The 23,659-nt window shown below is 45.8% G+C and overlaps 1 protein-coding gene across 1 annotated transcript in view; it reads right to left on the bottom strand.

The window, feature by feature from the left end:
• The window catches only part of T265_09613 (hypothetical protein), a gene marked incomplete at both ends in the record, with an annotated part of 29,376 nt that extends 6,220 nt beyond the window's left edge, over positions 1-23,156 (bottom strand). Inside the window, 10 exon segments of the mRNA XM_009175734.1 lie at positions 336-533; positions 1,953-2,129; positions 5,323-5,547; positions 5,566-5,643; positions 8,854-8,962; positions 15,736-15,839; positions 18,777-18,938; positions 19,586-19,661; positions 22,702-23,012; positions 23,055-23,156. Coding sequence (XP_009173998.1) covers positions 336-533; positions 1,953-2,129; positions 5,323-5,547; positions 5,566-5,643; positions 8,854-8,962; positions 15,736-15,839; positions 18,777-18,938; positions 19,586-19,661; positions 22,702-23,012; positions 23,055-23,156 — 1,542 coding nt within the window.
• Positions 23,157-23,659: the final 503 nt, after the last annotated feature.

Here is a 23,659-nt window from a genome sequence, read left to right as displayed (position 1 = left end):
TCAATTCCCCTCAAAACTCGATCGAAGACAGCAGAGTGCCAAATATTCGTTTCAAATGACGAAGAATTCAAGAGCAAATATCGATCGGAGTGGTGAAAGCCGAACACTCGTCTGCCTGTCTATATAAACTCTAACGCAATAATTATCGTTGATTTCGGTGAGATACTAGTGTGGACGGGCTATTCGCTTCGGAAGTGACAACTCATTCTGTTGGTTTTCTTGGGGGAAGTTGAAGGAACTACTAATTGCGCTGTTCATAGAAAAGCTTAATGGCTATTTTTACTTTACACAGGGAAGGAAGTAAAAATTTCACGAATTCCAATGGCGATACTCACCTCGGAGGCAACCAAAAAGTCGTCATCGGTTACGGGCGAAATTCTACCGCTGACTATGGCAAGCGCCACACCGGGGAAAATGTAGGAATTATTCGCCTGGCCAGGGTGGCGATATAGGGGCTGTTTAAGTCCTGGGCAGGATGCGGGATCCAAACTGACAGGTAGGAACGGGCTCCCACTGGCGAAAACACAACGCCCCTGATGAGGGATAGATGGAATAGCGGCAAATGGATCAATAATCACCTGGATGGCACGCACTCTGTGCGTGACAGTTCCGAGTTGAGAAAAAAACAATTCGCCTACGACTGTAGACAGTACGTCAGCAGATTATTAAGGAGAACAAACCAACAATGTCCGAAAGCCAGTTCACGGCGGACAAGTCCGTGTGACGCTGGCGAAAAAACAGCGCAGTTGGAGCTGTGGAGGCAAATTTGCCAAAGTATCTAGGTTTCGGAAGGACGTAGAGAAAGGAACTAGGGATCGTTGGATAAAATTTAGGAAAGTCAATGATGACCTTCAGCTGCTGGTTGGGCCAGACGAAGTTTCCAACGCGCTATTCTCGATTGCCTGTTCATTTCGGTCTGATCTCTACGTAAACAGAATTTGATGTCCTACTGATGAGCACTATTGTGAGTGGACCTGCAGACCAGAAGACGAGGTAGATGAGCGAAACCTTCTGAATGTCAAGACTTCGCTGCTCCTTTACTCCAATCCGACGAACCAAAAATGTGGTTGGACTTCATAGAATGTTACCACTTGAGGTCTTTAGTTCATAGTCATCATCGACAGCGTGACATCAGTGTTCAACATTGATGCTTCACTGCCATACAACCATGATTTATTTGAAAGCCTTATTGTGAAGAAAAGAATAAAGGTGAACGGGAAAGGGACTTAGTGCCACTTTACCACAATATTTCCGAGGTGCCTATACCTCCAGACATTCACTCAGGCGATCTGGATAGAAACTAACCAGAAGAACGCCACTGACATCGGTTGGTAGCCACATCTTGTAGTGTCTCCAACCAGACGCAGTGAGGATCCCTAGGTCCCCATCCTGGATGGCGAGTAGCACCGACAGCACCCAAGCGTTTCATGATCTCCTTCATACTCCTCTGCCAAGTCAAGGGTTGGTTACCTCTCTGTTTACGCCACTCTGAATTGGGCATGGAAAACAGAACTCACTTCGGCAACCGATGGTTAGGCATATGCAACAAATGTCCCAACCAACGCAGCTTCTTCTACTGGACACACTCTTCAATGGAAGTACCTGTTGCACAACCGAAAACGCGCTTTCTAACTGCCTCGTTACGGATTCGCCGAAACCAACTCACGAAATGGGTTGACGAAGACGCAGTAAAACTTTTTATCACGAATTATTACTTATTAGGTGAAGGATTCTGTGAAACAAAGTTGCTGATACACGAATCACGTTATCCCGTCCCGGGAAAGTTAACATTAAATTGCATGCCCTAGAGATAATCCTACCATAACCTCTCTTCCACTCCCCTCCTGAAAAGGGTTATCTACTTCCGGCCGACGCCATAGGTTCCAGCCGTCTTATGCAGACGAAGCTAATTGCAGGAACCAGTAGGAGACCTGGTATATCACAGTACTTACATGCGTGTGTTTGTAAGCTTCTTCAGCTGTGCACTCGGCAACTGGGGTCGGATTACTCAAGGCCATAATCAGCGGTTTTTCATTCAGCTCAGCCATCAGGTTGAGAATTTTCGGTGTGAATTTTCGCGGAACAGCGGCGGCTCCCAGGAGAGCTGTACATTTTGTGAATTTTATTATCTGCAAGAAGAACACAGAAGCAGCACTGAGTTAGGAGAAACAAAAAACACTATATCAGAAAGTATTGACCTGGTGGTTACCAACACGTTGAATTGACTTGGTTACTTCCTGTAAGGCAAGTTTATTCGGGAGAAGCGGTACCACCGTGCGCGGGAACAAGCCGGAACTCAAGCGAATGTATCATTAGCTTTGGTTGTAATTTATCGACCGTTCGGCCGGTGCCTAGCTGTCAAGTAAGCCGAAAGAAGCACAAGGGATGAGGGTCAATCGGGTTACCCAAACCTAAAGGCCTGGGGGTTGGATTTGAACTACGGACCTTCCGGTCAGTAAGTTGGCGCCTTAAATACTGTTATAGCTCCAGCGCAATGTATATACAGTCCCACACTTGGGAAGATGGGTTTCTTTATCGCCTCCTCTCCCGTAGTCTCGGTGAACAGGACGGTATCGACTGGAATACAGCTGTACATGAAGTAAGTGACCGTTGTTCTCGCCCTTCGCTGGGGCCGCGGTGGGGATAATGTTAGTAGTCCCTTAGTTTACAGAATATTCATTATTCTGCGGAAAGACCGATAAAGACGACCGATCAAACGGGATCCCTATAGCGAAGATCATAGGGGCGAGATGGCCCAAGTGGTTAGAACGGGAATTTACTGACCGGAAGGTCCGTGGTTCGAACCCGACCTTTGACTCTCGATTTCCCCTGTCTAGACTTGGGCAACCCGGCAGCATCCCGGCCCTCGTGCTTCCTTCGGGTGGCATGGCAGTTAGGCCCCGAAAGTGTGCTACAGCTGAATGGCTGGCAGCCTTGTTGTAAATAGCTCGTTATAACAAGCTACGTTTAACAGGCGCAGCATGACATGTTCTGCAACACCTGTAATCTGATTGCCGCCACAGTGACCAGGTGACCAGACGAAGTCAGGTCTGGTGACAACCAGAGTTCACGTCATTCCGTTGTACTAAGTATAGGGTAATAGTGTTAATGGTAGACAGCTAGTAACCGAGCGTGTAGCTTATTGTTCACTCGGGGGGGGGGGGGGGGGCGAGATCTGCGGGGTTCACTGTGCCCAAATATGATCTATTCCACCTTCGGCACTTTGTGATCTCGTGAGGTCCACTGAGAACCGCCGTGCGATGATATTAAAACGACTATCAATATAAACGATTACTTGCAGACCGAAAACTCTATGTATCACTTTAGAGGGCCTCCATCAACCGGAAAACCATTGCAACTGCGAATATCACGGTGGGGATATAGGGTTAATGTTGTCAGGAGTTAGGAAGTAATGATCTCTTGTTACTCAGTAAGTGCAAATGCAATGTGGTAGTTGGGTCATCACATGGGTGGATGTTTTTCCGATTATCAGGCTGAAAGCTTATCAGCACTAATATCATCATCATCATCACTGTCAGCTGTAATAACCGCGTACTCGTCGTACAGTGGTTGCAGCAGCCACAGTTTCGTTCACGGATGATTGGAGGGGGGGATAGGTAGCTGCGTATTGGAGGCGGGTGATGATAAGTTGGTGCATAAACCAGCACTGTCAGTGGGCTGTCAAGTGGGGGGATTGGGAAGGGAACTATGCATTGAAGGCAATAGCTTGGATGCACGAGCGCCATTGAGGGCGCGACTGGGCCATGTTTGACAATGTCTCTCTCTAGCCATTGATGTGAACCGTCTTGGAGTCCCTATCCAGGAAGACAGCAGTGACCAGGGCAGCTGAGTTTGCTGGTAATGGCTTTTATGATTCGCTACCAAGTCAATGTTTGTCCGACTCTGGCTCTCTTCCACCCTTCACGTGGATGTGCGAAAACAGCTCTTCAAAGAAGCCGGCATACGCGCTGCGTATGCCAAGCCAGCGCGACCTATGCAGTGTGATCAGTTCATCTATCGAGGGTGAGTTATTTCCCCCGAATATCATTCGTAGTACTTCAGCATTGTGGATCCGGTGTTCCCACCAGATTCGGGCAATGCTCCCGAACGGACAGTGAATACCGTTCGTCTTGATAGCTTGCAAAATAGTTGTTCGTCTTGGTCACTCCTGTAGAATACACTCAGGGGAAGGTATGCTATTCCGATGGTGATTCTCGTGTTATTCCTCATCGAATCTTTCGTACCGCTGGTATTGAATAAAAGAACGAAGAGTTCAAGTAGGGTGTTCCACCAGGGAAATCGTTAAACTAACTTTTCCTGATGCGCGTACGATTCGAGGGTCAGTAGAGAAACTCCCGATTGTGAAGGAGACCATGCAATAGGCAGTGCTCCACATGTTGCGTGCAACGAGACAGTTCCGTCTATTCGACTGCTACTTTTAGTGTATGCATGAGTGCGAGTGGGGTGAACGCCATGGTCAAGTGACCAATTAACCTCTTGTGACGACCACAGTTCACTTGCACCCTTGACATATGTAAAACACACTGTTTTAACCGGAATGATGAAACTGGTGCGCACTGGCAATCGGGCTATCCCCTCAGGATGTCATTTTGGAGTAAAGAGCAGCAGCTGATCAATTCAGCCTGCTCGCTGGGTGTGCATTTCCAACTTTCAGAACCAGTTCACACCGTCTGAAAAATAAGCGGTCTAACTTAGATGTTTTGATCCCATAGTGGAACAACAAGCAAACTTTCGGAAGACCAGTTCAAGCATAACAAGAATCAGTGAACGATTGGCACATATGCCGTTAAGTTAGATGCAGTTATCCACGGGGAAAAAGCTCTATCTACTTCCACAGTCAGCTATTGGTCTGTCTCGTATGTCCTTAAATAAGGAGCAGGTTATGTAGCCTGCAAAAGAATAGGGATAAAAGAATACAATACATCAGTAATACACGACGGCAATTAACTGCCACGGTCAAGAGATAGCAGCTCGAGATGGCTCTGTGGTTAAGGTGCGAACTTACTGACCGGAAGGTTCGTGGTTCGAACCCAACCCCAACATCTCGACTGCTCCTGTCTAGGCTTGAGTAAACTGGCAGTACCCCAGCCCTCGTGTTTCCTTTAGCTGGTGTAGCAGCTCTGCACCAAAAAAAGTATTACAGCTGAAGAGAAAACAACGGGAAAAGATGGGAGACGTCAACCGTCACATGTTTTCAGTCATGCACTCTGCTGTACACAGCGGCTAAGGCGACCCGGTTGATGTCACCGTGCGATGGGAACGCCGTTTGAGAAAAACTAATGACAGTCGCAAGAAACTTACCTCTTCCAAGTCTGTCAGCTCTGGGGTACCGGCTGGTCTAGCATATTTCAGCTTATGCGACGTCAGTCCGCCGGTCTTTCGTCCCTCCACGACAAGTCCCTTACTGTCGACCAGGTAGAGTTTTTTCTTCGCTTCCTCCGCACTGAGCCCGAAACGTTTGGTCAGTGCTCGCGTGGTCAGATCGGCGAATCCGATCGCTGCTTCTCCGGCCCCATAGCACACTAACTATCNCCCATAGCACACTATCACCTCTTCCGATAATTTGCGTCCGGTTAGTGTGGGCGAGGCTAGTATACCGGCCAATACCACGGATGCTGTGCCCTGACCGCATTTGAAAACAGGACAAATAGAAGCCAAGTGAGACAACATATGAGAACAGATAGAAGGAGATAATACGGATAATTCACTCACCCGGGGGGAGGGGCGAGTTGGATTGGTCACTAAACCAAGGAGCCTGCCCGAAAGATTGCAAGCGGGATGACAAACCCTAAGGAGCCGTCTTTAGTTAGTGTTCATCTTGGTCTGTTTTTTGTGAGACCGCCTCACTCGCTCGGTTTAGTTTGAACAAAAGAACAGCGGCAACTTGAACTGCCCGTAAATGGCTTACTGCCGAAACTTATTGGGCACCTCCCATTTTATTCAACAGTTGTTGTCAACCGCTTATGTGTGGGTGACGTGCGCCACTTGGAGACGGCGGAGTTCGAGTCTCCTTGGACTTGAATGGTGGCCTTAGGTAAATCAAGAAAACTCAGAGCCAAAGCGGTACCGATTGCTTCAAGACACAACTGATCAAAATCGGAAATGAAACGGAAAGTGCAGGAAACGATGAGATGAAGTCAAAATTTCATGAAGCTCACAAAAAAAACGGAGTGCTTTTTTGAGGTGAAACAATCTCTGTTTCGTTTTGTGGCGTTCTGCGTCTACCTCTGAATAAATCAAATCCACAAATAAGACGGACATATTCGGCAGCATTTTTTGCCACTGAATGCCCAGAAATGAGTTTGGAAACCCGGGGAAACAGAAGTGCGTGACAAAGAACCCCGAATGCGGAACAAACTCAGCACAATAATCTGCCACAGTGTGCCGAGTGTTCTTCTATCGATAAATAAGTAACGTGCAACTAGATGAGACGGCTCAAGTGGTAAGAGCGCGAATTTGCGGACCGGAAGGTCCGTGGTTCGAACCCGACCTCTGCCTCTCGACTTGAGCTTGGGCGACCTGGCAGTATCTTAGCCCTCGTGCTTCCTTCTGGTGGCATGGCAGCTGGGCACCGGACGGGTGTTAAGCTTAACAAACGAAGTGGAAAAGTGAGAAGCAGTTTAGAAAAATCTAGATGCTGGTGATAAGGGTACGGTCTTCAGATCGGCTGACGTCCACCAGGTTGATGAATTAAGCCACCGAGAATTGGCACTGACAGTTTCAAGACTGACTCCAGGTGTATCCCGGTGAAGCGCTGGTAACTCCGCTAGTTTTACTGATCGTGGTGACTCAAAGCGCACTACCGAGGTTTGAAATAATGTGATCCCGCGGAAGAACAACTTACTATTGTGAGTGTTTCTTCCTGTGACGCTGGAGACACTGACGAAGACAGCGAACCTCCAAAAACGGCATTAAACGAAAATGAAGAGGCGAAAAAGCTTACTCCAATGACTTGGAGAGGATACCATATCAATGCTTCCCAGCTAATTTAGGGATAGGCCTCGCCTTACACGGACCATTAAATCACTATTGGGCAAAGATGACAAACCACACAGGCAATTAGTGGTCAGTTAGGTAATGAACGGGGAGAGATGGCTCAAATGGTTAGAGGGCGAACGGAAGGCCCGTGGTTCGAACCCGACCTCTCCCTCTTGACTTCACCTACCTAGGCTTGGGCGACATGGCAGTATCCCAGCCCTCGTGCTTCCTTCGGGTAGGATGGCAGCTAGACACCGGAAGGGCGTGAGATAGCAGCTAGACACCGAAAGGGCGTTACAGCTGAACGATAGGTAATGGACGCTAGTTCAAACCTTCAGGACTGTACTGGATATAAACCAGATCTCGCACTCTGAAAGCATGGTCGGTGGCGGTGCTAACGGCGAGATCGGATGAATTTGCGGAAGGACTATTATATATGGGGAAATGAGCAGCTAACGGACTACCCCAGAGAGTCTATCTGGGAGCTGATTGTCTTGATACCACGCGGTACCATTCACGTCTGGTGGCCAAGTACTCTGAAAACATCAACCTTGAACGGCCTGGTGTCTGATACGAAGCCAACTCAGTGACATAAACGGATGGATAGCTCTCAGTTAGTTTAGTACAACGAACAATTGGTTACTCCGAATCGAAGAGAAAGATGCGACTCTCCATCATCTCCACATAAATCACATAATAAGTTCAAGGTGCGTACTCCAATCAGTGTATGCTTGAATTATTCAGACGATAAATCTGAAGTACACGGAGCATGGATCGGGCGCTAGCGATACTAAGTGGTCATCTAAGACTGTTATATTTTGGCGCTGGCAGATGGACAACATGGAGCCACCAGTGGCGAAGGACAATCCGACCAATTGAGATGGTTTCTTCCATTGCCTAGTCGATTATCGTCATAATCATCATTGTCAGCTGTAAGAACCGCGTACTTTTCGCACAGTGGTTGTGGCTGCCACGGTTTCCTTCACCGATGATTTGAAGAGGTGGGGTAGATAGTGGCACATTGGAGGTGGGAGCTGATGAACTCGTGCGTAAATACAACACTGTCAGTGGACTATCAAGTGGAAGAATGGAAAAAGGGGGAAATGCATTGAAGACAATAGCTTGGATGTACGAGCGCCATTGATGGCGCGACTGGGCCATGTTTGACAATGTCTCCAACCATTGATGTGGCCCGTCTCGGGGTCCCCATCCTGGAAGATGGTAATGACCAGAGCAGCTGAGTTTGCTGGTAATGGCCTTTATACTTCGCTGCCAATTCATTGTTTGATCGCCTCTAGTCGACGTACTGGCACAGTACCGGTTTGCTATAGTTAGTTTTGTCAAACACTGGACTTCAAACCCCTGGGACAGGCGATAATGAACTGTCTTGTAATCAAATGTTCTAAAGTAATAAAGTTTGTAAACGTCCCCGAACGCTTCATTTGGCCTCGTCATCGTCATCGACAGCATGACATCAGTGTTCAACACCGATGCTTCACTGCCGTACGATTCGGCTTACTATTACATAAAGCTTTCACTATCAGGAGATCGTTGTAATGAACAACCTCATACCCGACGGTGACTGACAGAAGGTTATTGCGCTGTAATATGCGATGACGAACAAACAAACTTCCACATGTTTTCTTGCAATTTGTACTTCTCGTTTGATTATCTGACATACGAGTGAACTTGTAATAAAAAATTATAGATAGTCAAACATGACCTTCAACCCTGAGAAAAACAAACCTTCAAGACCGATCTGAACGGTCGACCGATCACGGCGGTACTGTACTCCTTTTGGGGAGGAACTGCTGGTTCCATGTAATACTTCTTGCACATAAAGAAGAAACTCACCTGGATATCATCGTTGAATGTACTGTAGGACTTATCGTACTTGTGCAGCAGACGGAACGCATTGTGATTCGCAAAGTCCTCGAACTGAATAAGGACATGTTCCCCATAGCTTTGGAAGAAATCGAGAGGGGATCAGATGAGAAGTAGGGAAAAGTCAGCAGAAAAGCGTACTTTGGGAACGGACAATAAACATGGCCTTCCAAAAACGTGGCCTTGAAAAACGATGTGTCCTTCATAACTCATCTACCTGGTTAGAACAGAAACTGGCGCTTCCTTCAGGGAGTGAATACCACAAAACCATTAGTCCCGGAAATACCCGCGAAGGCTCAAATACCTCAATGCCATTGTCCATGTGGGATCAGAGTTANATATAGGAGGTTATCCGAAACCTTGTTTAATATTGAGCATAATTAGAATTATTCGTGGACTATAGTACTGTCAGCAGTATATCAACCATCAAGATCGATGGTCATTTCTACAGTTTAATGCAATGTCTTCAAAGTTCCAACAGGAACAAATTACACTTGATATATTTTGAACAACTTCTTACACGAAGATGATGAGGCGAGGAAAACGGTCAATCTGAAAGCAGCTATAATTTTACAATCTGAAAGGATTCAGCGGCAGAATACATCATCATCATCATGAACACCATCGACAGCATGATATCAGTGTTCAACCGTTTGTAATGAAATTTAAAAAAATGGAACAAGGAGAACCTGGGGATATTCTACCAAAAACATCCAAGTTGCCTACACCACCAACACACGCAGCCAGACAGTCTGGATAGAAACTAACAGCACGAACGCCACTGACACCGGTTGGCAGCCACATCGTTCAGTGTCGCCAGCCAAGCATAAGGAGGGTCACAGAGAGTTCACTCTGCGTGGCGAACCACACCAACGAAAACCAGACTTTTCGTAAAATCCTTCATTCCATTCTGTCCCCCGCCACTACGAATTGGGGATAGAAAACAGCGCTCGTCTCGACAGGCGGGAACTTGCCATGCGTAACACACGACCAAGTCACCTGAGCTTGGAGTGCTGGATGCACGCTCTTTGAGACTCAGTGATACGCTATCCCGTTGTCGGAACACATCTCGTTTGCGACAGATCAAGGTGATCAAAACGAATCATCATGAATGACTTCCGCAAAAGTCACTCATCTGTTCTCCCTAAAAACTAATAACCGGTTGGTTGTCAACTGTGGCAAACACAGGTTGACGTGAGGGGAGGTTCAAAGATTCCCATGCCCTTCATACGCTTCGCCTCGTTGATCCTGATTTTTGCTTCAAATGTAATTCGATGTCATTTATTGCCCTGTCAAGGCACTTACGCGAGGTCCATGCGCTGCGGAAGACGCATCCACGCTTAGCCACCGATGGGCAAAAACTCAATCCCAGATGATCACCATCCCCCTCTCGATTGATCTGCTAAAATCGTTCAGCTGTAGCATCCTTTCGCTGTCTAGCTGCCATGCCACACGAAGGAGGCACCAGGGCTGAGATACTGCCAGGTCGCCCAAGTCTAGACAGGGGAAGTCAAGAGGCAAAGGTCGGGTTCGAACCAAGGACCCTGCGCGCTCTAACCATTTGGGCCATCTCGTCCCATTGATAGGCTAACTCGATACCTTCAGTGCGACAACGACAAAGACACACATAGACAGGGGAGTCAAGAGGCAAAGGTCGGGTTCGAACCAAGGACCCTGCGCGCTCTAACCATTTGGGCCATCTCGTCCCATTGATAGGCTAACTCGATACCTTCAGTGCGACAACGACAAAGACACACATGAGCTGCGTAAGTCATCTTTGTGCGACACGATGGAACTGTCTGAATTGGTTGCGATCAGGTCTATCAAGTCCAAAGCCACATGGGATGTGCTGTTTGTATGACAAATATTCATTTTGTGTTGGCTGGGCGTATAAATGCTAATTTTACTACATCAGAAGTTCTGTCCACTTTCATGCTCTCAACATATCAAGAATGAAGGTGTTTTACTGATTTCCACACACAAAATACAGTCGTATGTTTTGGGTATGGTGTGACATTTCATTCGATCCTATTTAAAGATTTTGTTCACAGCTGGGTTAATGAACAGAGTTCAGCACTCAACGTGGTCAACCCAGTCATAAGAGAATGAGCACACAACCATTACTTGCAACATTGACCAGTTAAACTACGCTTATTTCCAATTTGCTCTCTCATTAATGAACAAAGGTTTCTGGACTGTTCGAAATTTTCTAGACGCGACAGACTACTCACAAGGTTACCGAAAACTTTTCGACATGTTCACACTGAAGTAGTCTATGGGCAAATGTTAGGTTTAAATGTCATGGATCAAAATTTATTCCCATAAAGACAAGAAAGCGTCCAAATCATCGTGTGCCTTTACGAGGGTAGCATTTGGACCAAGTTGTACTTAGTCGTGAACAGCCGGACAGAACACCAAGCATACCATTTGATGAAGCAGCAATTTCGTAAATACACTCATTTGCAAATCAATTTGGCTTTCACGAGAGACTCAACAGAATCTCTTGTTTGTGATATTCTACAACTGAATGTGCTGCACACAGGCCGCCTGATGATTCAGTTGGCACGATATTCGAGATATCGCAGTATGTTTTCATAAAGCAATTTCGTACTTGAGAATTACAAGTATGCAAGTGTCAGAAGGTGGTTTAGAGGTCTGTAATGAGTTTTTTAAATCGGATCAATTAAACTCCAGAAGATTATGAAAAGCTGACATTTTTTGTAGAGGCAGTTGAGAACAATCAGGTCGCTCGGTTTTCATTTTATCCGCACTTCGGCCAACCGCTGAAGAAACCATGAATTTGCATGGAATCTGAAAGTGCTGAACCACATTCCAACCAAGCCAAACTCCAAAAAAAACATCATAAACGAGAGTGTCAGCTGGGTTCCAGGCGGGTATTCCCGCAAAACCAAATTAGTTTGCAAATGAGTGCATTTCGCTAAGGGTTAATCAACTTAGGCCTCGGCATCAGCTTTGTCATAACGTGATAAGATCAGCCAATTGCGATCAATCACAACATCGTGAATTGACCGTCTCACATGACCTTTAACCGTTTGTGTGTATGACTTGTCTGCTTATCCAAAGCTCACACACGGTTTGTCCTAGGATGAACTGGAAACGGCTGAATTGCTTTGTTTCGCCAAGACATTACTTTTTTGTTTTGCTAAAGTTCGTAAAATAAAGGGAAATATAATAACCATTGAGGGGAATGTAGGCACATCATGGTGAAAATATCCCAAGAATGCGACCAAGCAGGTAAGCTGATAAATAAGAAACTGTCTAGTAACTGTGACTCGATGTCAGTCGGCCGACTTCCTCAAAGGGTTCTTTTCGTACAACAACGTCAAGGGTGGGAACGAGCCAGAGGCGGTCAAACAATGACTTAGCAGCAAAGTATAAAGGCCATTGTTAGCAAACTCAGTTGCGCTGGTCATTGCGGTCTTCCTGGATGGGGACCCCGAGATGCGCCACATCAATGGTTCGAGACATCATCAAACAGGGCCCAGTCGCGTCATCAATGGCGCTCGTGCATCCAAGCTACTGCCTTCGATGCATAGCTCCTTCATTTAACAGTCTACTGACAGCGCTGTATTTACGCACGAGTTTATCAGCTTTCGCCTCCAATACGCAGCTATCTACCCTACCTCCCCAAATCATCGGTGGACGAAACTGTGACAGCCACAACCATTGTACGAAAAGTACGCTGTTCCTACAGCTGGTAATGATGATAATGTTCTCAACCGTCTTCCAATTGATTGGAGAACGATTGATGTTTGGGTCGTTCTAAAGAAATCACTCAGTCTAGCGTTGGTGTGAATTGTTTTATCAATGACAAAGAATGGCTTCAGATTATGGTTACTTTGGCAGATTGAATAATGTGCGCATGATATATCCCAGATAGATGACCAGGACCAGAGGTTGCGGAGGAGTATGCTGCCTTGGTGGAGCAGGGCTCTTGTCTGCTATGCAAACGGGCCGGTCGATTTTGCCATGTCCTGCTGCGTGCACATGGTCCCCGATATCGAACAACCGTGACGGCAACGCGTGGTTGGTCTCCAGATTTCGTGATATCGCAAACAAGAAAAAATCGAAAATCGTTCAGTTGTAGCACTCTTTCGGTGCTTAGCTGCCATGCCACATGAAGGAGGCCCGAGGGCTGGGATAATGCCAGGTTCCCCAAGCATAGACAGGGGAAGTCGAGTGGCAGAGGTCGGGTTTGAACCATTAACCTTCCAGTCAGTAAATTCGCGCTTTAAACACCTGGTACACTTGGTCGCAAACAACGGTCAACTGAATGCAGCTGACCTCAGCTTTTCATTGTACTTGTCATATCTAAGATGCCATATGCTGTATCGAAAGCCACTTCAGAAGAGGAGTTTATCCTCGAAACACTGCTGTTTTAAATGCTCTTCCTCACTTTTTTAAAAATAAAAATGCCTTGGTGTAAAAAGACAAGTCTACAATACAAGTGATCAGAAATAGGAAAGAACATGATGGCACACAAACTAGGTTAGGAACAGCAAGCTACGTCGGGAGAAATTTGAGACCCATAGATTCCATAATCAGCTGATGCTGATTTGATTTTCATAACTCCGTTAACTTCCTTTCATGCAATGCGTAACCAACGAGAAACATATTCTCACACTTAGTAAAAGTTTATGCAGCGGTGTGGAAGCGCGGAGGAGCAACAAGAAAGAGGACAAAGAAGAGAAACGGGAGACAACGTGTTGCATGCACCCTTGCAGAAAACGAAACTATTTTGGCGACAGTGAAATTTTGTCCGGGGACGGAAAGACTAGGAGGCTATTGAATCGGGTGACAAACCGAAACACTAGCGCATGTTATCAACATAAAAGCACAGTGGTTGGGCAAGCATCGGACAAGCAAGCACTGAGTTTCGGACTCCCGTACAACTGATTCACGGCACTCAAATCAAGTGGTTCACTGTAACCAGAAAAAGATACTTACGATGACCAGTTGACTAACAGAAAGATGAGAAGGAAGCTTGTCTTATTGCTGGCTTCAGGGGAGTTTGGAAATCAAGCGGTAGATGTATCGCTGCGAAACGTTTCGCTTTTAACACAAGGATTTGTTGAATAAAGTGGCCAAGTTTGTCGGACGACTAGTCAGCTGTTAGTAAACAGTAGACTAAATCAGTGTCACGTGCTGGGTGGAAGTCTTTTGTCGGTGAGCATGGGAGAAAGCTTTTGTAAATATGGCGCATCAATGTTCCGGTTCATAACGTCTCAGTTGAAAATCCCTCTTGAATGCTAACTTGTTGATCTCTGTGAGTTAATTCTACAACAGTAGGTTAGAAGGAGGGAGTTAAACGTGCTTTGATATTTGCGTGATCTACTTTATGCTTAAAACGCTGAATTGACGATGGCATAAGTGTCAGTGCGGGTGATTCAAAAGTCATAGCCAGCTCTAAGCTTTATGATTTTTAATCCCCCGACATCAATCGCTGCGGTGTGAATCGCAGATTGCCCGATCCACAACTGCTAGAAGCTTGCCCTATGCTCCGTCAAGGATGCCCACTCTCTCCATTCCTTTTTAACTTTGTGATCGATGAAATAATGAGACGAACGCTGGAGGGTCTCCAAAACCCTGGTGTTCAAATAGTCAGTGAAGAAAACCTTGTCGATCTGGAATATGCAGACGACATCGTTCTCATGTTCGAAGAGGAGGAGAAGGCGCAAGTATTCTTGGATGAACTGACCAAAGTCATCCCGTCCTTTGGTACGCATTTTGCACCCACAAAGTGTAAGGTCATGCTTGTGGACGTGCAGTCACTGAACACGCCACTTACAACCCAGGGAGAGGCACTGGAAGTTCTGGAGCGTTTTACGTATCTTGGAAGTTGTATTAGTTCTGACTGTAGTGTGACAGATGAGGTGAATGCACGAATCTGCAAGGCTCGGGCCGCGTTTGCTAACTTGAGACACCCATGGCGTCAGAATGGTTTATCCCTGAATCTGAAGGGACGTGTGTATCAAGCTACAGTACGGGCTGTCTTGTTGTATGGCTGTGAGACTTGGCCTATTCGAACAGCGGAATCAATGTTCCGGTTCATAACGTCTCAGTTGAAAATCCCTCTTGAATGCTAACTTGTTGATCTCTGTGAGTTAATTCTACAACAGTAGGTTAGAAGGAGGGAGTTAAACGTGCTTTGATATTTGCGTGATCTACTTTATGCTTAAAACACTGAATTGACGATGGCATACGTGTCAGTGCGGGTGATTCAAAAGTCATAGCCAACTCTAAGCTTTATGATTTTTAATCCCCCGACATCAATCGCTGCGGTGTGAATCGCAGATTTCCCGATCCACAACTGCTAGAAGTTTGCCCTATGCTCTGTATCGGGTGCATGTATCACCACTGCCGGGTCCCCTAACGAAGTCTGCACCTGATGGTGGTTTGTTCATTCCTACCGTTTTTGTTATTTCTGGTGTGTCGTTTCTTAGCTCTTTTATCCACCTAAGGAGGATGGCCGGACCTAGGATGGTTATCGTAGAAGGCAAAACAAACTACAATCTCGTATTCCAGTGTCACTCATTCACTTCAACTGACTGTCAGCTCGAATATTCCAGAAGTACAAACATTCCGTTGTCCGAAACTGTCTAATCCAATAGATAGACTCCAGCAGGAAAACTCGAGATGGACAGAGAGACCACCACGAGGAAAACGAGGTATTTGACATCTCCTGGGAAGTCTTTTTGGGAGAAGGGGGTTGACTGACAACCAGCTGTACCTCTACAAGGAAGGCCGTCTCGATCTATCATGACCCTATACTCAACATGCCGAAGATATTCTAGTCAATAAATGTAAACATTGTAAGAATGGAAGACTCACGTGGCAGTGCAGGCCTGCATGAATTCGTCAATAAACTCATCGTAGGCTTGTCCAGTGACACGATTTTGCTTCAGACCGAAATATAACGGACTGTTGAGCAATTTCTATGGGGAAATAGCAACGGTACACACAGCTAGTTCAAATACACAAGCCGGCGGTTTGTTACATGTACGTTTTTGTTGTAATTGCAATGGTAACTCATGCCCAAAGTAGCACGCGAAATATGAGAGCAGAGGCCTTACTGTACGGTAGGCTTCCTCATTAAGGGGGTCGCTATTCTCTCTCTCTCACACACACACACACAATCACTAACCCACCGCTACGCACCACTACGCTCCTCAATAGCGCACCGATGATGTCACCTCGATTGGTGGTGAAACCTTTGCAATCAAATTATTCAGCTCAGCGAACAAGCGAACGACCACATACACTGAAGTTCACTACCTTATTGGTGCTTATTTCATGACCCTGCTGAAGTAGACAGGCCTCTCCTCTTCAGCTGAGTTTCTTGTGCGCGGCAACCAACTTCACAATGCTTAGCCGGTTTGAACTGAGAGTGGAATTAAACGATATTATTAGAATCCGATTGAAAATATGAAACAAACGTAGAAAGGTCGCGCACCTTTCCTTTACGTCGAGCGCAGAACAGAATAGCTAGTGAAGAATGTGTACTAGAAAGGCCTACAGAAGCAGCCAGAAACATGTAAACTTACTAGCCAAAGAAGGGGAGGAAAAGAGACGTAGATTTTAGACATTTCTTACGTCCGATTCGTTTGACGATTACCTACCGATCCGCGGGCCGCGCACTGGATTCCTCCGCATATGATGACGGTCACACGCGAATACACTTCAATATTTCACACTCTTCTCCTTGTCCATTGACCGTAGGAGACATCTATTGTCTAGATAAAGGTCATCAGTTTTCAGGTGTAGCTTACTTACTCAACCACAGAAGTCGCTTCCGGTTGGGTGACGAAGCACCGTCCACATTTTTTGAAAAGCCCGTACTTTAAGAATTTGATTTCGGGAGGCACTATTTCCTTTGGTTGGTGGACACTCCAGATAGATGTACATCAAAGGCACCTGATACTACTACTCAGTATACCTAAGCACCAGCAAGTCTCGTTCACAAGAGATGAAACTCACTGTTGCGAGCGATTCAATAGCCCAAAGTTTTTCGCTTTGCTGACCTCGATCGACAATTGGCCAACGCCAGCAGATCACAGTATCACAGTTCAGCCACAATGGGCTACAGAATCTATCACAACCAATATACTAGATAATTTCCCCTTACATGACACTTGTCTTGCTCTGGCTGTCTTTCATAATGTCCCAACAATGCAAATCAAAAGTGTGGAATTTCCGTACAACGTCTGTCCTATTTTCAAACAGCTTTTGTTCGTTTTAGCAATCCTTTCGAATCAAATCACTTGTTTTTCAAGAACGGCTGATGGCCGCGTGGACATGGGGTCAACCATTATTCAGTATATCTCTTGACGGACCCTATGTACGACTTTGTGAGTCTCGCCAAGACAAAAGGCTTCGAGTGACCGGGTTTTTGGATCCGTATGCACTTTCAGAAAACAAGTATAGTCTAATATGCACTATGAGGAAGGTGGACAACCGAAGCGAGACCTTGTCGTTACCTTAAAATGATTAAATTGAACTTATTGGCACAAACTGTTCTGGCAAGTCCAAACTTGAACACTATCTAGTATTTTGGTATGGATTTTGCATATCCCTACCTGGTTATATCCAACCTTCAAGGTGTGCTAACAACTTCGGAAATGTCCAGAAAAAGCAATTCAGCAGACGATTAGTGAGTGACACTATGATCTTTCTCCAACAGACTGACCGGCAAAAAAGGTGAACTACGGGGATCATTGATTCGAACGGGCAACATTGTTGTAAGATTAAAAAAATTGATCTCACACCCAGCATGTCTTTGGATGATCTTTGGACATCATCGGAAGATTAGGCAGTTCGGTTACCATCATCAGGATTGCAGACAGCAACATCAGTAGAGAGGAAAGGGTTCAGCTGTAGCACCTTTCCGGTGCCTAGCTGCCACGCCACCCGAAGGAAACACGAGGGCTAGAATACTGCCAGGTTGCCCAAGCCTAGACAGGGGAACTCGAGAGGCGGAGGTCGGGTCCGAAGCACGGACCTTCCGGTCAAAAAATTCGCGCTCTAACTGCTTGGGCCATCTCGCCCGACATCAGTGGAGACACCGATGCGGCACTGCCGCACAACCACAAAGTCCGCTTAATTAGACTTAAAGCCCTAAAGTGTAAATAAGAGAAAAGGGTCGGTGAGGGAGGGACCCAGTACTAGTCTGAGGTACCTACACGTACAAGTGCTCCATCAGATAATTCGGAAACTGACAGCACGAAAGCCAACGACACTGATCTGTAGCTCTTTCCATCCAAGCGCTACGGGAACACAATTCTGGAAATGGACCGCACCAACAGCACCAAACTTTTTCGTAATTTCTTTCACACCCTTCTGCTGAGTCAAGCATTATCCACCTCACCATTACAAAACAGGCACAGAGGACAGCACTTGTCTCAGTGAACAATGCTTCAACGTCCCGAACATGACGGAACTATCGCAGTTGATGGTGGATGTTTCGCACCACTGAAGTGCCTTATACACAAATAGCTACGTTTTCTAATTGAATAATTACGAAACCGTTGGCGCCATCCGACGCCAGAGAAGTTTCTGCGGCATTGGTGGTCGAAAACCTGAAGTTCATATCGGATGTCCGCAGAGACCATGTCTCACAACCATGCAACAACACTCTAAACAGCGAACGAAGGCTGGCTGTCAAGCGGAGGCAAGGAACACATATGTTTGACAGAAGGGCGAACAAACCCCTAAATTAAATCGCTACTCTCCCACTCTCATACATTCTCACTTTCGAACGTGCTGTTTCCCACTTAGCAGAAAATCGAAACGAAAGTGGTTGGCAGAACGCTATTCGGAGGTATTTAAGAGGTTAGTAAAAAGACAACATAGACGAATGATGAAAACTAACTTACATCATTATTGGTCCCCACGTCCAAAGTGACAGGAAGGAGATGCTGAGGTGGTATTCCAGCCAAACCTGTGTACAAAGACAACTTCCCCACTGGAATCCCCATCCCAAACGCGCCTTGATCTCCTAGCCCCAGAATTCGCTCACCATCCGTCACACAGATTGCCTAGAAAGGTAATAAAAACCACTCAGTGAAAAGATTACCTATCGTAAAAAGTACTGAATAGGTACGTCTATTCGGATTTCATCACCACCATCGTGAACAGAAACACTAGCGGAAGACACTAATGTTCCAAAGCGATACAATCAAATTACTCTGTTTAAATGAAGTAATACGATGAAAAGCAAAAATATGGGACCGGGAGGGAGCAACTAAGTTGCCTGTACCATCAGCACTCGAGCAGCCTGTGTAAAAACTGACAGCATGAACGCAAATTTCATCAGTTAAGCACGGGCACACTACCACTGATCAGGAAAAGAGAACACAATATGATCCCTCCTACAAGTATGCTTGGTGTTCACCAAGCGCATATCTTTTCTTTGGCTTGCTCAAAGAACGATGGTCGAGGTGGTGGAATTAGGGAACTCACTTAGGCTTATTTTTCTAGTTGACATATGTAAAGTTTGTCCCCTATTGCTACTTATCTTGGTTTAGGGGGTCTTTGGGCTGGATTTTTTTTGCGTAAACCAGAAAGCATCAAACTGCAAAATTGGCATCATACATCCTTCTAAGTGAACGAATTTTAGCTTCAACCAATGGTTCCCTTTATGTCTGGTTAACCCCAAAATACACAAGGGAAAACTAAAACGTACTCGGATGTCTTTGTGTGGCCAGTTCTGTAGAACGGATTTGATGTTTCCTTTGTCGTGGATGGTAACAAACAGGCCCCTAAAGCGGAAAAATAACAAGGTAACTTGTTAGACAGGCAGTAATGTATGGGTAAAAGGTTCATATAGTGTTCATTAGCCTACGACGATAGCTTATGTCAGTTTAGTCAGATTATCACACAAGTGGATGGAAACTTTAGCCAGTAGTCAGGCTGGAAAGACACGAAATCATCAATAGCAAGTCAGATGTGTCAGGAGCCATGCTTTTTCACTACTACTAGAGGGTGCATGCACGCAAGCGTGCATGCGGAAACCACAGTAGCTTCACACATATTATGTGTACGCGTTCGGGCTGACGAGAGGGCGTATACGACTGTCTAGCTGGGAAGAGCCACTGACAAGATCTCCGACCTAACACAGGAAGCAGCTCGGCTGACATCTTGAACCACGAGCAGTGGGCTAAGTGCATGCTTGAACTTGATCCGCACAGATAAGATCTGATAACCTCCTGATTTCTACCTGTTCGTCCATACAGTTGGGATGGAACAAAGAGGACGTACGGGTCACGTACGGGCAAGGTTGTGTCTAGGAAACCTGATAACGCTGTTCCTTATTGTTCACAAGCGCTCTCCCCGCAGATTCAACAAGTGTAGAGATTTAAATAACAGCAACTGTAACTGTAAACAGCGCAGTTGTCATGACACCCATCGTCAAACGACTCGGCTGTCTCAAACCGAATAAGGATGCCATGTTACTACATTTCATTCAAACGAGCAGTTACGCCGTCATAAATGACTCTATTGCCAGAAGTTGGTTCGGTCAAGTCCATGTTGGTCCGGTGGGCCCTTTATCCCCTTACCCATGAGCCGACGTATGGGGATCGGTGCACTCGCTAACCCGATATCATCTTTGCTGATGATAACTCGTCAATCCTTCACACGAACTTTTGTCGAGACGTTGCGACGTGGGTCGACTTTCTGAGAAAGCGCCTGGTACTCGTCCAAATTAGGTACTACGGTGTTCTGCAAACCATTAGGATTACCGTGAAACCATCATATCGGTTGACTTAAATCTGCTGACTTTGAGATTGCTTAGTACGCTATTTCCACCCCAATCCCTGACTTTCAGTCCATCCTCCCGGCTAGTTGTGACACAAATGGAGATAGAGCCACGGCATCTCCAAAGCACACCAAATCAGGTAGATATGTAGCTTCATATACTGGAGATTGGGTATTTGTTCAGCGCTCAGGTTGCACGGATCATCGCTCTCGACAGAATGGCATCCATGTTCAAAACTGATGCTCTGCCGCCGTGAAATGAAGCATTACACTCGAGTTATGCACGTGGGAAAACAAACCATTTGCAGCGGCATGCTTCACTGTCCACCAAGGTTCTCTGCTTTCACAGATGTCAAGGATCCCGGTCCAGATAGAAGACAACTCTGCAGTGCCATAGCATCAAGTACCTGCGCACTTGGGGGGAACCACCCGTCAGTTTCCAGTTTGGATTGTCCGCGCGCGACCAGTCTGTCTGTTTGGTGCAAATAAATGGACAGGACAGAACAAATAATTCTGCGACCAACAAGGAGACCATGTGCCGTACATCATCCCTGAGTGTCCACAGAACCTATTCCATCAGCTCCACCAGTATCTACTGTCCCTGAATAGACAGAATGCTTTGATGTACTTCCTGTACCACATCGTATATATGTTGAGTGGTATTTTGCCTTGTAGAGGTTGTTTTTCACCAATCAGTCTTCGTGCAAGAACCTGCATGAATCAATCTAATCATGTCTGTTTAAGTGTACACCAATGTTTCCGTTTGTGCTCACCCGATTCTGTCCAAAGGACGCTAAATTCATGCACGTTTAGGCATGGCTGCATCTATTATCCCACTGTTCTTGAAGTTCGATTTAGCGATATATTTCCTCCCATGTTATCGCACCATTATTCTGCTCCTGAACCGATGGCCTGGGTGTTCATGTAGGTATTTGTCTCGGTTGTCCGGCTCGAGGAGTCAGGCACTAGTTTACCCGTAATTAGCCCAATAAGTTTCCTTGCTGTTCTGACGAATTTGCTCAGTTGCCACGTTTCCGCTTATGCAATACCCGTTGCGTACGTGTTTCAGCCAGCTAACTTCTGCCACGCGGAGAAAGAACCCATGATCAGAACGGAAAAGTCAAGTTTCACAACCAAAAAGCGAGACTACTCCCTTACCTATTTCGTATACACACTCATGTCGTTTCCGTTTAATACGTCTTTGCTCGTCCACTTGTGCATCCACCTCCCCCGTTTCCGGAAAAGTAGTTCACTCGGTTAGCAGGGTATGTAGACCAATAAAAAACTTCAAGTTGTTTGCCTTACAGTTGCAAGAAAACAAAAGGATACTGAAAATACATAAACACGGCTTCACAGTTAGATTTTAAGTACGCAGCTTAGAAGCGGATGTGGGTACCTTCTGAGAATGAACGCTACGGGTTCTGGCAACCTGTTTATTTGTGTTGATGCTATGTGTCTTTGCACAGGGCGTTTGCTTTCACTCCTGCTGTAAGCTCAGTTCTACCTTTCGTCTCCGGTTGCGATATACTAAATGGCGTTGCCGCATGAGTTTATAGAACAGAAAACATTTTTCTCTTTCGTGTTCGATAAAATCATGCGGCAAGAGGGCACATGTGGTGAATCTCGCTTGCAAAAAGTCTAAAGTCACTGTAAGTGCCTACACAACCAACAATGTTGGAATGAAAAGAGAGAATCAGATATACCGATTTCAAAAGTGTCCTCTTTCTGAAGGGCCTGGGGTCAAAAGCAATATTGAAGACAAGAGAAACAAAGGCTGTTGTCTTGTTGTGCTTGTGGTGCTACCGGGGTATGACGTACAGACAGGCTACACCGCAACCTTATGGAGCCCAACGTGAAAAGGATAATGGTAATAATAATGGAATATTCTAGTAGGAAACCATGTGGCAGACGGTACCGGCAAGTACATTCTATGACCGAAAGCAGACAGACCATACCGGGCTAGAAAACTCGCCTTCGGAATGAGTGCACAAAGTAAGTCCAGGGCAAAGTAAGCCAGTTCGAAGACCGGCAGTTGGCACTCACCTTCCGTCATTATAAACAAGACTCAAGTTTTGACATGCCAAGCCAACCGTCGGTGTGTAAACCAAAGGCATGATGTAGTCCGGATGTTTATTCATTAGTCGATAAAACAACTCCTTATTCTTGTCGCACAAGTTCATTAACCAGTCATATTTGTCGAAATCGGATTCGAACGAACGAAGGCGAGTCATACTGACGTTTTCTATGTATTCGTTTGCAGCATCCACCTTGAGATTTGCTCCTTTACCCCCAATGGGAGGGATGAGTCCTGTGAGCTTCAACGAGGTACGTTCTGTGGCACCGAAAGCAACACCCTAGATTGTCGACCACGATTATTGTCAACAGGAGCAAATAACCTTGTTTTGTAAGGGGTCCCGTAAAATATGCAAACCCTTGGCAATATCAGAAGGCATCGAGCCTAAAACAGCCCGAAGCAAATTCGATCGCGTAACGAGCATTTCGAATAGAGAATAGCGATTGGATGAACTCAAGATTCAATAATGGATGCGGTTAAACAAATTTTCGGCGTCCGAATTACAGTTTGAGTACTTCCGTTTCACAAGCTCTACGAATTTTAACTTTTCAGTTAAACATCGAGGAACGGTGAGGCCACAAATGTGGTTCAGAAGTGAGTAACGCACGATGGCACCAACATGCCGACTCTTGAAACAATGTACTTGTCTCCAAAATCTTTCCTGATAGAATGAAACTTTTGACGCCAAAATATTGCGTCTTATTGTATGTATTCTCGAACAAGAAATCATCCTAGTCTACTTCCATTTTGTAGCATTTCATATGAATTAACCTGTTTTCTAAATTTTTAGGAGCATTCGATCTTTGAAGTTGCTGCGCCACGGCTTCAGAAATAGTTTCACATACGTTCGTTGATAAATTAATGGCTGTGTCTTTTCCATCCTCCACAGCGTTCGAAAAGGCAATAACTGAATACATGAAGGGTTAT

This window comes from Opisthorchis viverrini (assembly GCF_000715545.1).
Source record: "Opisthorchis viverrini unplaced genomic scaffold opera_v5_294, whole genome shotgun sequence".
NCBI lineage: Eukaryota > Metazoa > Platyhelminthes > Trematoda > Opisthorchiida > Opisthorchiidae > Opisthorchis > Opisthorchis viverrini.
This window is presented reverse-complemented; position numbering and strand designations above follow the sequence as displayed.